The following is a 14,249-nucleotide window of genomic DNA, read 5'->3' on the forward strand; positions in this document are numbered from 1 at the left end:
GAGTTGCACAATAGCTGCCATGGCACTACTTTAAACTGCATTTTCATGCCTGTATCCCCAACACTTCCCAATGCCTGGCACAAGAAAAACATGCAATAAGTATACTGGATGAATGAAAAGAAAAAAAAAAACCCTGACTATTCTACAGTCCCAACTTAATACCTTCCCATATTCTTTAATCCCCACCTCCCTTTCCCTTTCCAATTTCTATTACATACTACACTTCTCTTGTGCTAGACCTTGTCTTTCCTCTATTTCATTTTCAGATTTTTATCTTCCTCCAAGCCTTACCTAGTAAACCATTACCAGCTTGCCCTGACTCTAACATTCTTCTTCCTTGACCCCTTAGGCTGACTCCACTGCAGGCTTCTCATTATTCAGGTCTCAGCTCAAATGTTCTCTTCAACCATGTGACCCAGTTTGCCCAGAACAGTACTACTGGTTTACACCTGCTGTCCTAACCTAATTATTAACAGAGCCCCTTTTTATTCTCAAAACAGTCTCCATTTGAACAATAAATTATACTGTCATATCTCAAAATAATCCCTGGGGAAAAAATTCCAGCTGTCATATTATCTCACAATGACAACTGTTTTCTGTTTTATCACCTATAACTTTCAAAGTATCTTAAACAGATGTTAATTCAACTTCAACTACTTCAGTATAAGCTCCATAAGAACACGGAGCTTATGAATGTTTCCAGCTTATTCACAGTTGGATCCACAGCACCTAGAAGAGTATCCGATAGTCTGTAGGTACCTAGCATCTGGACTCTCCAGAGTTAGCAGAGATCCTAAAGCCTCAGATCTTGTCTGTGGCCAATTCCTGCTCCAAGCCACAAACAAGGTTCTAGATACTTCCCAGTCAGCCTAAATTCATTTAAGATTTGGGCATATGGATGACACTTTCTTTCATGTAACTGGGTTAAAATGGTATTTCTTTAAACTAAAGTAACTAGTTAATATGTTCATTACTCTAAAGAGAAACTCTCTGCTCTCCCTTCAGTGAATTAACAGAAGTACCATATAGACATCCAAGAAAAACGAAGGAATGCCAATATACAACAGTGATGAAAAAGTCTGTTGCTCATATTTGTGTTAAATGAAGAACAAGAGTGGGGGGGGGGGGGGGGGGAGAGTTCCCTAGCGGTCCAGTGGTTAGAACTCTGTGTGCTCACTGTCAAGGGCCTCCGTTGAATGTTTAATACCTGGTTGGTGAATCAAGATCCCACAAGTCATGTAGCATGGCCAAAAAAAAATAAAGCACAGACTTTTATAAAACTAAATTTTTACAATTATCCTGTTGAGTATAATACTCTAAAAATATTTAAGAAAATGTAAACTATTAGGCCCAAACTTGGAGAAGGCAATGGCACCCCACTCCAGTACTCTTGCCTGGAAAATCCCATGGACGGAGGAGCCTGGTAGGCTGCAGTCCATGGGGTCGCTAAAAGTTGGATACGACTAAGCGACTTCACTTTCACTTTTCACTTTCATGCATTGGAGAAGGCAATGGCAACCCACTCCAGCGTTCTTGCCTGGAGAATCCCAGGGACGGGGGAGCCTGGTGGGCTGCCGTCTATGGGGTCACACAGAGTCGGACACGACTGAAGCGACTTAGCAGCAGCAGCAGCAGGCCCAAACTACAGATTAAACATGTCTAAAAGGGAGAAATTAAAGCTATTATTTCAATTGGATGATGGCAATCCAATAGCCAAGTTCAAATATTCTTTTTTTTAATTGCAGTATTATTGACCTGGGCTTCCCTGGTGGCTCAGACAGTAAAGCATCTGCCTGCAATGTGGGAGACCCGGGTTCGATTCCTGGGTTGGGAAGATCCCCTGGAGAAGGAAATGGCAACCCACTCCAGCACTCTTGCCTGGAAAATCCCATAGACAGAGGAGCCTGATAGGCTACAGTCCATGGGGTCCCAAAGAGTCAGACACGACTGAGTGGCTTCACTTTCACTTTCATTATTGACCTATAACACTATATTAGCTCCAGTCTGACTCAGAACAATCTCATTTTCATTGAAATATAGTTTCCAACATTCCTTAACCAATCATCTTTATATACATTAATTATATAAGTAGCTAGTGAAAAGATAAGTAATACAGGATGGTAATTAAGAAGGTCTGGACTTTAATTCAGCCTCTATCACTTATAACTATATGACCGTGGGTTAAGTCACTTTCTCCTGACCTAAAAAGCTGGGATAATACTGAACTAACCTCAAAGGTACTGAGGCAGCTGCCAGCAAAAAAGCCATGAACACTGTATCAGAGTATAGTGCTTAAGCACATAGTGAACATTTAATGTTAATGATATTCAGAAAAAAATGCTGCTTTTGGTTCTAAACTTTTTTTTCTTACCAATTTTGATAATCTTTTAAAATTATCTTCCTAAAAACATTCTTATCGGTCATCTTACAACAATGTTTGTCAAGTTTTTGGCCCATGGGAGTCAATATGCCTACAATGAACTCTAGGATTCAGTATTCTGAACAATCCCAACAAATTGAGACTCATGAAGCCAACTGACCACACTTGAAGAAACACTGAATTTAAAAAAATTTTTTACATCAAAAAACTAGTTGCATGCTAAAAAGAAGAAGAAGAAAAAAACACTGAATTATAAGTACTCAGCCAGCAATTCAACCTTTTCTGGAAGCCTCAAAGTAACCACTATAAACAACTAAGACTGAATCCACCTGTGATGCAATGAAGCCCGAGAGGCTACAAAGGTGAATGGGGATTTGGCACCATGCCACAGACCCCAGTACTGCAGTGTCTGACTCTCATATCACTGTTATACTTTACCGGCAGGCTCAGCTGTCAGTTCTCACTGTTGTCACAGTATGCCTATCTCCAGCAGTATGCACCTTTAGACCTTTAAAACTTTCTAGTAGGCTGCAGACTAAAAATAGTCAAGTGTGTTTGGATAACTACAATAAAATTAATTGCATACTATCTGAAAGGACCAAAGTATATCTGTAAACACTGTAGTAAGTTACTTCACATCCATCTGAACATCTCAGAAGTCAGTTCTAAATCCCACCTTTTGACTGTGATCAGGTTAGTTATAACTACCAAATACACAACCTCCAGATAAGAGAAGTGAGTCTTTCTCTCTCTCTATATATATAGATATACACAGATGCACGTACATGCTTGAATGCATGCATGCACAAACATGCATGTGTTAGTCCAAAAGGTTCCATTTCCTTGCAAGTGTTTCCAAATTCTCCCTATACATTTTATGTCTAGTCCATTTCAATTCCTACTTTTCATATTATTAATACTGTGTACAGAGTATTACAAAGATCATGGCCTCCGGTCCCATCACTTCATGGGAAATAGATGGGGAAACAGCGTCAGACTTTATTTTTTGGGGCTCCAAAATCACTGCATATGGTGACTGCAGCCATGAAATTAAAGGATGCTTACTCCTTGGAAGGAAAGTTATGACCAACCTAGATAGCATATTCAAAAGCAGAGACATTACTTTGCCAACAAAGGTCCGTCTAGTCAAGGCTATGGTTTTTCCAGTGGTCATGTATGGATGTGAGAGTTGGGACTGTGACGAAGGCTGAACACCAAAGAATTGATGCTTTTGAAGTGTGGTGTTGGAGAAGACTCTTGAGAGTCCCTTGGACTGCAAGGAGATTCAACCAGTCCATTCTGAAGGAGATCAGCCCTGGGATTTCTTTGGAAGGAATGATGCTAAAGCTGAAACTCCAGTACTTTGGCCACCTCATGCGAAGAGTTGACTCACTGGAAAAGACTCTGATGCTGGGAGGGATTGGGGGCAGGAGAAGAAGGGGACGAGAGAGGATGAGATGGCTGGATGGCATCACTGACTCGATGGACGTGAGTCTGAGTGAACTCCAGGAGTTGGTAATGGACAGGGAGGCCTGGTGTGCTGCGATTCATGGGGTCGCAAAGAGTCGGACACGACTGAGCATCTGAACTGAACTGAACAGAGTATTACCTTTCAAAGATTTTATAAAAGTGAAACTAGGATTTTACCGTAAGGCTACCCAAATATAAAACATTATATCTAAACACTTAAGGTAGCACCGACACACAAGATTCAAGGCACTCTGTAAACAGAATAGTCTAAGTGGATGGGGAAATTCATGAATTTTCTCAAGGCCACCCAGTTACGCCCAAAAACTGTGCTAAGGACAAACAACTGATAACCAGTTACTAAAATAATGACTAAATGAAACTCTTAAAAAGTTAACAGTTTTTAAATTTTCTATTATATAAAGAGGCATCACCAAAAAAAATATTTTAGTTTGTTCTTTTCTTCATTATTAGCTCCTAAGAAATCCTGGACTAGTTCTCATAAAATTCTATCAAAATATAAACAATTTTTTAAAGTTCAGAGTTATTTCAAATCATCTTCAAAATTCCATTATTCTCTTTTTGAGCACCATAGTGAGTAACAGCTAAGAAAATACTAATTTTTTCATGTTATCTGAAGTTTCAGATAACTCATAATTTGAACCAGTAAGTTAAAATTGGTTTATGACAAAATTAGATACTTAATTACATTTTCTGTGCAGAAAAAAATGTTTTCTCCTGTCTTTTTGTGTTAAAATTAAAATACCTATATGCCAATGCATAAATCTCTAGTTCTAAAAATTACTGTAAAGACATTCTGTTCTTGCTGCCTAAACCTATTGAACTTCTGTTACTGCAATATCATATGAACTGTTTATCAATTTATATATCAATTTATATTACTTTTTCTTCTTACATATTCTGTTTACATAAGAGATGAAAACTTTTAAAAATTTGCAGTGTTAAATTACTTTTGGAAACCAGAGGGAGGGGAGAGTAGAGCAGAGTGAGGGTAGTCATGACTGACATGGTCTTTAATTTTTAGGTAACAGTTCCATTCCCAAACACTAATTCTAATGATCAATATGATGAGCAATCAAAATCTAATTAAACCTGTATCACTGATACAAAATGAATCCTATGCCCACTCAAAACTGGCCACCGTGTCTCAGTATACTAAATAAGCATGACTGATAGCTACTCTTTTAGCCTACTAAGATAGGAAAACCCAAGTTCAACCCTTTAGAAGTGTCTTTTCTATCTAATAGAGTTAGCAATTACGTGGGCACCACTAAGAGTGACAGTGACAAGGACAGAGGAAAGAAAAAAACATAAAAAGCATAATGTGAGTATACTGCGGGGAAAATCTATAGCTTATACCTAAATTACTGCTCCAAAATGTTCTTTCCCAAGAGAATTAAATTCACACATAAATATGCCCATTATAGTCTCACTATTAACAAAAATTACACCAATCAAAAATAAACCGCATTGTTTCTTTAAAATTACCAGTGATATTAGATGTAAAGCCTATTTCCAACATTCACTTATTCAATAAATAGCAAGTACCCATTAAGGCATGGCACTGTGCCAGAAATTGTATATGGACATGACACATTATTTCATACAATTACCCTTACCTTCAGCTGAAATCCAGTTTCATTTACCGTCTCTTTCCAGTTGCCTTCCTAAAAATTAAAGATAACTTTAGATATCACTGTAAAATAGCCCATAAGTAATATCCCAAATTAAATACCCATCGTTCTGTTCTTCTTTCATGGGAGATGGGGGAGAGGCATACACAATCCAGATTCCAAAAGATTACCAGAGACAGCCCCAAAATTTTATAGATCCGGGATTCAAAAAACCAAAGACTAACTTTGATACCATTTAAGTGATACCAAAAAGTACCATCTTTAGTATCTTTAAGTATAAAAATGTTAGCCAAAAGAATGATATAATACTTTGGAAATTCAAAACAAAACAAACTGTGAAAATACATATAAATTAACAAAGAGCGGCTCCAAGAGAATCCTTAAGAAGCAGCAGTCCACAATTTAAAATGTTTAAAATCCCAAGTGAAATGAAATTTTTTAAAAGACTAAATAAAAGAAAAATACCTGTGTTAAAAACAAATAGAAGATTTTGTCTCTACAAAGGATGGGATGTGAAGCGACTCTCAAGAGGAAATTTTCTAAACCAATTCGTCGTCTTTCCACAAAATCCGGGTCCATGTTGTCAGCAGAGAGTTTATGCCAAACGAATTCTGCCTAGATAAACAAAACAATCATGAAGAATAGTCTCAATGCTAACTACTTCTAAACTACACCACCATTTCACTCCTTACCCTTTTTTCTGGTAGAGGTGGCACAACAATATGTGGATAGTAAACTAAAAGGTAGTTTCTCAACAACTCAAATTCACTATACCGCCTCCATAGTGAGTCTGTTAGGACACTCTGACCATCATTATGTTCAACTGACCTGAAAAAGACAGAATAAGATTTCTAGTGTTTTTTAAAAATACAAATGCATGCATACGACCTCCTTTAAAACTGATAACTCCATTTACTGAATGCTTATGAACCAGGAGGGCTATGAACCAGGCACTGAGAACATTTCATGTATTATTTAATCCCTACAACAGACCTGGTGAAGCAGGGATTACTGTCCCCACTTCAGAGATGAGGAAGCAGCTGCACGGTATATGCTCTTCCTTCAATCACAAAGATTTGTGGGTAGAGCACCCAGATCCATCTGATTCCCAAGCCCTCACTCCTAACCACTTTGCTCCATTATAGAAAACCTATTTGAACTTGAGAGAAATAGTCATATTAGGAATATTCTTCTCAACAAAAGCCTCAATGTAAAACAATTCAGTTAACATAATGGCTGGCTATACAATACAGTGCAAGTCTGGCTTCATCAGCGTTTCATCAAAGAAAAATTACTTTTAATTGCCACAATGAAAGGACAATTCCTGCCACCATGAGAGAACAACATTCATGCCAAAGACCATGACACCAAAAAAACCCTCAATTTAACATCATCAATGAATCAGATGCATCCAAGTACCAGAAAAGATCCACAAAAGTAAAATGTCAATTAACTCTGAAACAGTGGCAAGAAGGGAAGTAACAAATCAATTTTAGTCTTATATTTAATATAAAGAGCTGCAGGCAATGCCATGAATCATCCATATAAAAGTTCAATTTGGAGGAAAGCTGGGTAAAATCATAAAAAGAGTATTTGAAATTATTTTGACTATTTATGATTTCTGCTAGCATAATGACTATTAGAAAACATCAGCCTTCTAAACATTATCTGAACCCTCCTATTTCCTAATTGAAAATAACTTACAGTTCCTCCAAGAAACATGCATATAACCAAAATGTGCATTTGTACATGTACAGTATAAAGGCAGAGAGGCTAAATCAGTCTCAGAATAAAGTCTTGTGAATGTATACACTATGCCATGCTCAACACAAGATGTTCAATGTTTTTATCATTTATATATTAATTAATTCACTGTAATAAAAAGGGAAACATAATATGAAATTCAAAATATACAAATAGCTTTCATGGCAAGATAGAGGATTATTAAATGATAATTCATTTTAAAGAGTTGACCTAACCATTAGCTGACTAAAACTATTCTAATTCAGATTTTCAACTTCAGCTAAAAAAAAATATCTTGGGTTAATATCAAGTTTCAAATTATTCAAAATCATTACCAACAGAGCGCAAATCTTGCTAAAAAGTAGATATATATAGCCTATAGGCAGTACATCTAAAGGCTGTTAGAAGAGCTGCTACAAGTTGTTTCCACTTTGTTTTATTTCAAAGGCCACAAAAAGAAGTCAGCAGAAGCCACCTAAAAGCTTAGAAAAGACTTTCTTTGGATCACAAAACTACCCCATTTATCCAATCATTTAACAAATATTTAATAGCACGTAAGAGATATAAGCATCTGAATGCAACGTTCCAAAGAATAGCAAGAAGAGATAAAGCCTTCCTCAGCAATCAATGCAAAGAAATAGAGGAAAACAACAGAATGGGGAAGACTAGAGATCTCTTCAAGAAAATTAGAGATACCAAGGGAATATTTCATGCAAAGATGGGCTGGATAAAGGACAGAAATGGTATGGACCTAACAGAAGCAGGAGATATTAAGAAGAGGTGGCAAGAATACACAGAAGAACTATACAAAAAAGACCTTCATGACCAAGATAATCCCAAGAGCCAGACGTCCTGGAATGTGAAGTCAAGTGGGCCTTAGGAAGCATCACTACCAACAAAGCTAGTGGAGGTGATGGAATTCCAGTTGAGCTATTTCAAATCCTGAAAGATGATGCTGTGAAAGTGCTGCACTCAATATGCCAGCAAATTTGGAAAACTCAGCAGTGGCCACAGGACTGGAAAAGGTCAGTTTTCATTCCAATCCCAAAGAAAGGCAATGCCAAAGAATGCTCAAACTACCACACAATTGCACTCATCTCACACGCTAGTAAAGTAATGCTCAAAATTCTCCAAGCCAGGCTTCAGCAATACGTGAACCGTGAACTTCCAGATGTTCAAGCTGGTTTTAGAAAAGGCAGAGGAACCAGAGATCAAATTGTCAACATCCGCTGGATCATGGAAAAAGCAAGAGAGTTCCAGAAAAACATCTATTTCTGCTTTCTTGACTATGCCAAAGCCTTTGACTGTGTGGATCACAATAAACTGTGGAAAATTCTGAAAGAGATGGGAATACCAGACCACCTGACCTGCCTCTTGAGAAACCTATATGCAAGTCAGGAAGCAACAGTTAGAACTGGACATGGAACAACAGACTGGTTCCAAATAGGAAAAGGAGTACGTCAAGGCTGTATATTGTCACCCTGTTCATTTAACTTCTATGCAGAGTGAAGTGAAGTGAAAGTCGCTCAGTCGTGTCTGACTCTTTGCGACCCCGTGAACTGCAGTCTACCACACTCCTCCGTCCATGGGATTTTCCAGGCAAGGGTACTGGAGTGGGTTGCAATTTCCTTCTCCAGAGGATCTTCCTGACCCAGGGATCGAACCCAGGTCTCCCGCATTGTAGGCAGACGCTTTACCATCTGAGCCACAAGGCAAGTCAGGAGAATACATCATGGGAAACGCTGGGCTGGAAGAAGCACAAGCTGGAATCAAGACTGCCAGGAGAAATATCAATAACCTCAGATATGCAGATGACACCACCCTTATGGCAGAAAGTGAAGAGGAACTAAAAAGCCTCTTGATAAAAGTGAAAGAGGAGAGTGGAAAAAGTTGGCTTAAAGCTCAACATTCAGAAAATGAAGATCATGGCATCCAGTCCCATCACTTCATGGGAAATAGATGGGGAAACAGTGGAAACAGTGTCAGACTTTATTTTTTGAGGCTCCAAAATCACTGCAGATGGTGACTGCAGCCATGAAATTAAAAGACGCTTCCTCCTTGGAAGAAAAGTTATGACCAACCTAGATAGCATATTGAAAAGCAGAGACATTACTTTGTCAACAAAGGTCCATCTAGTCAAGGCTATGGTTTTCCCAGTGGTCATGTATGGATGTGAGAGTTGGACTGTGAAGAAAGCTGAGCACTGAAGAATTGATGCTTTTGAACTGTGGTGTTGGAGAAGAGTCTTGAGAGTGCCTTGGACTGCAAGGAGATCCAACCAGTCTATTCTAAAGGACATCAGCCCTGGGTGTTCTTTGGAAGGAATGATGCTAAAGCTGAAACTCCAGTATTTTGGCCACCTCACACGAAGAGCTGACTCACTGGAAAAGACCCTGATGCTGGGAGGGATTGGGGGCAGGAGGGAAAGGGGACAACAGAGGATGAGATGGCTGGATGGCATCACCGACTCAATGGACCTGAGTTTGAGTGAACTCCCGGAGTTGGTGATGGACAGGGAGGCCTGGCGTGCTGTGATTCATGGGGTCGCAAAGAGTCGGATATGACTGAGCAACTAAACTGAACTGAACTTAAGTGGTTTCACATGCAATATTTAAATTAAATTTAACCGTTTAAACCATTTAATCTGACTTAAGTATATAGGATCTTTAGCCCTGCTTTACAAATTAGAAGAATTAAGATATCATATAGCTTCCCAGGACAAAGAGGCATTCTTACCTATTAATGCATACAATATTCTTACCTATTTTAAAAGGGTTCATACTTTATGATAGGAAAACATAAAAATCTCTGGAAAAATTAAAATCAATGACCTTAGCCTTATTAATTTTAGCCTATTAAACTGTAACACAATAGGCAACTGCTAAACTGACTTTCTTCTTGTGTGCACGGAAGAGATGAGCTATGTGATAAAGTTGAACTTTTAGTCAATGTCAAGGCTCAACAATATTCATAGTGTCCAAGAAACTCTGCATAACACTGAATTACAGCAAGAATTCTACATGACCAAAATAATAAATTCCAGGGTTCTGTGGTTGCTGAAGGTCAGTTATAGTACTGACAAAATAATCTATTTATAAACAGGATCTATAAACAGTATTTCTCAAAGTGGACGTGTATATGATATGGGATAGGCAAGAATTTAAGACAGGGAAAACATAAGTCATAAAGAAGAAAGATAAATTTGACTATCTTAAAATGTAAAGCTTTTGTATTTGAAAGATAAAACTATGGTCCATGGCTCATTTGCTTCAAAAACACTTGGAACTTAAGCTTAAAATATGTTAATTCCTGGACCCCACTCAAAATTCTGTAGCTTAACAAATTTTCCAAGTGATTCCTATATATTTTAAAGTTTAAGAATCACCGTTTTAAAATAAATGAAATATAAGTGTGAAAGTCAACTGAATATCCTTTTGTGTACCACATTATTTACTGATGATCCACTTAGATATTTATCCAGAGACTGCAAGGAGATCCAACCAGTCCATTCTGAAGGAGATCAGCCCTGGGATTTCTTTGGAAGGAATGATGCTAAAGCTGAAACTCTAGTACTTTGGCCACCTCATGCGAAGAGTTGACTCATTGGAAAAGACTCTGATGCTGGGAGGGATTGGGAGCAGGAGGAGAAGGGGACGACAGAGGATGAGAAGGCTGGATGGCGTCACTGACTCGATGGACATGAGTCTCAGTGAACTCCGGGAGTTGGTGATGGACAGGGAGGCCTGGCGTGCTGTGATTCATGGGGTCGCAAAGAGTCGGACACGACTGAGCGACTGATCTGATCTGAGGTCACTTCTAACTCCAACTTTTGAATTATAATTCTCTATTCATTTCAAAGTCAAGAGTAAACAACTATAATAAATAAAGAGTAAACAGCTATAAATTATTCCACATTATTGAAATCAAGAGGTTCTTCTAGCAGTAAAGCTAATCAACAACTAATTTCATTGTTCGACTGGATGAAGAAACAGGCACATACTAAAAATATCCTTTTTAGCTTTAAATTTAAGAATTTACTTAAAAAGCTAGAGCCAATACAAATTTCTAAAGTATGATTTTAAAATAGCTAATTTAACTTAAAAAAAAAAAAAAACCTCTCATGGGATCATACTTTTTTTAAATTAACTTAAAAATGTCTCTGATACGTATGCATGTATGTACATAGGCAGGATACTTCCCTGACCCACCAGGCAAGTCCCTCTACTTTTCTATAAAAATATGGATTATACTTTTTTATTCATTTTTTTTTTATATTTTGGCCACACTGCACAGCATGTAGGATCTAATTCCCAACCAGGGATCAAACCTGCACACCTTGCACTGGAAGCACAGAGTCTTAATGGATTACCAGGGACGCCCCTGCTATTTGTTTTAACTGAAAGCATTTCTTCTCAGTTCACAGAAAGAAAAGAGCTTGTCAGTGTAGTCTTTTAATAAACTATTTATAATAAGAAAAATTCCAAGGTGGTGCAGTGGTAAAGAATCCACCCGCCAATGCAGGAGACGCAAGAGATGTGGGTTCGATCCCTAGGTCAGGAAGAGGCCAGGAAGAGGCTCTGGAGGAGGAAATGGCAACCCACTCCAGTATTCTTGCCTGGGAATCCCATGGACAGAGAAGCCTGGTAGTTCACAAAGAGACATGACCGCAAACACACACACATCCTTTGTTTTTCTCTGGACAAACAGTTTAATTCATTTAACTTTTTCCTTATGAAGTAAAAGACTTTTCTGGTGAGTTTTTTAAATAAATAATTTTATTTGGGGCTGTGATGAGTCCTCCCTGCTGTGTGGGCTTTTCTCTAGTTGTGGTGCACGGCGGCTTCTCTTGCTGTGGAGCACAGGCTCTAGGGGCCAGGCTTTAGTAGTTGTGGCCTGTGGGCTCAGAAGTCATGGCTCCCGAGCTCTCGAGCACAGACTCGGCAGTTGTGGCACATGAGCTTAGTTACTCTGAGGCACGTGGGATCTTCCCAAACCAGTGACTAACCCGTGTCTCCCGCATGGGCAGGCCCGTGACGTGGATGGGATCTGGATGTTACTTGACACTAAAGCAAGCATCAACATCCAGTAACCTTCGTTCTCCCTCCAAAACAAAGACATTCAAATTTAAAGAGTACCAGAGTAAAAGAAAACCTTGTCACCTGTTAAAAAGTAAAGAAACCAAAAGACCTGTAAATGATTCCATTATACAACAGAATTTGCATCAACAGCTACCAAAGCTTTTTCTAACCTCAGACATAATTCTCATCACTCACCTTGTTTCAATGAGGTAAGCAGTATATGTTTCCTGCATGTTCATGGCATTTCTTCCAGTTCGCTTTTCTGCTTCTGAAACACTAATTTCTATCTTCTTCAATGAAAAGTTATTTTCTGTCATCTGAATAAAAATAGAACAACAAAAAACTTTTTAAATGATACTGAAAAAAAACCCAGCTATTATAATCAAATCCATTATTAGTACATATCTCAGGTTACTTTTTTATCTCTTGCATTACTAGTGGTTGCTAAACGACATCAGCAAATGATATGCCTCTTTTTATCAGCATGTAGCACATTAAAGTTTTCCAGAAGCTATTTTAGCAAGTGCCATAGATTTAATTATTAAAATGTATAGGAGAAAAAAATTAAAATAAAAAGTATACATATCACTTAAATGACCAAGAATAAATCTATATAAAAATACATAAGAAAAAATTTAAAAACACTGTTTACAGAGACAAATGAGCCTCAATATTGACATCTTTTTATTTTACCAGTCAAGTCAAATATAAAATGCTATATGACAAAAGATGAGATTTTCAGCTTTAAAAATTAAAGCTGAATTTTAAATATTTTTTAAAAGAAGGTTAATTTTTAAAAAGAAGGAGCCATCACATATTTGATCATAAATTTGCCTAAACTTTTTGGTAGTGGTTAACAGGCTCCACTGTGAGATAGCAGGTTTTTCTTTTTATAAATATTGCTTTTATTGATTTATTCATTTTTTATTGAAGTATAGTTGATTTACAATGTTGTCTTAGTTCCTGGTATGCAGCAAAGATATTCTTTAATATATATTCTTTTTCATATTATTTGTGATTATAGTTTATTACAGGATAATGAATAGAGTTCCCTGCGCTATACACAGGACCCTGTCTATCTGAGACAGCAGGTTTTAAGAACAGGAAACCTCTTTCTTTTCTTGCTAGATCATCCCCAGGTCTGTATCAAACAACATCACTTGGTGGTTCACAGGTTCTTTGTGCCACTGAAGAAAGAAAGTCAAAGTGAAGTCACTCAGTCCTGTCTACCTCTTTGTGACCCCATGGTCTGTAGCCCACCACGCTCCTCCATCCACGGGATTTTACAGGCAAGAGTACTGGAGTGGGTTGCCATTTCCTTCTCCAGAGGATCTTCCCAACCCAGGGATCAAACCTGGGTCTCCCACATTGTAGGCAGACCCTTTTACCTTCTGAGCCACCAGGGAAGTCCTGCCACTGAAGAAGGGTCTTGAATACACCCAAACTAGCTCCAAGTTTAAACAAGAAAGACACAGTGAGGCCATGTGATAACTGCTGCGCTTTTCTTTTTGTTCCCTTGCTTTTTTTTTCTCCCTGAACTTTCAAAGCTAATTGATTTTAATTAAAAAGCATTGTATTGCATTAAAATTGGGGGTGGTTTGTGAAGAAGAGATATAAGTAAAAAGATGGATATACCAACAAGTTAAAAGAAAAAGCGGTATGCAATAAAAATCCATGATGATACTTTACACAGGAAATTAAATCTGTATGCTATGAAGACAGAATAAGCTATGTGACAATACACAAAATTAAATCAATGATGCATTAAAAAGATCATACACCATGACCAAGTGGGCTTTATCCCAGGGATGCAAAGATTCTTCAATATCCGCAAATCAATCAATGTAATACACCATATTAACAAATTGAAAAATAAAAACCATATGATTATCTCAATAGATGCAGAGAGAGCCTTTGACAAAATTC

The 14,249-nt window shown here is 37.9% G+C and overlaps 1 protein-coding gene across 2 annotated transcripts in view; it reads right to left on the reverse strand.

Annotated features, from left to right (window-relative positions):
• Positions 1-14,249, reverse strand: part of SNX4 (sorting nexin 4) — a 55,070-nt gene that overhangs the window by 27,914 nt on the left and 12,907 nt on the right. For both annotated transcript variants that reach the window (XM_055568486.1, XM_055568487.1), the window contains exons 2-5: positions 12,519-12,640; positions 6,195-6,330; positions 5,968-6,117; positions 5,488-5,535 (exon numbers count right to left, since the gene is read on the reverse strand). In XM_055568486.1, coding sequence (XP_055424461.1) covers positions 5,488-5,535; positions 5,968-6,117; positions 6,195-6,330; positions 12,519-12,640 — 456 coding nt within the window. The remainder of the gene's footprint in view (positions 1-5,487; positions 5,536-5,967; positions 6,118-6,194; positions 6,331-12,518; positions 12,641-14,249) is intronic.

The sequence above is a fragment of the Bubalus kerabau genome, chromosome 2, assembly GCF_029407905.1.
Source record: "Bubalus kerabau isolate K-KA32 ecotype Philippines breed swamp buffalo chromosome 2, PCC_UOA_SB_1v2, whole genome shotgun sequence".
In the NCBI taxonomy this organism is placed as follows: domain Eukaryota; kingdom Metazoa; phylum Chordata; class Mammalia; order Artiodactyla; family Bovidae; genus Bubalus; species Bubalus kerabau.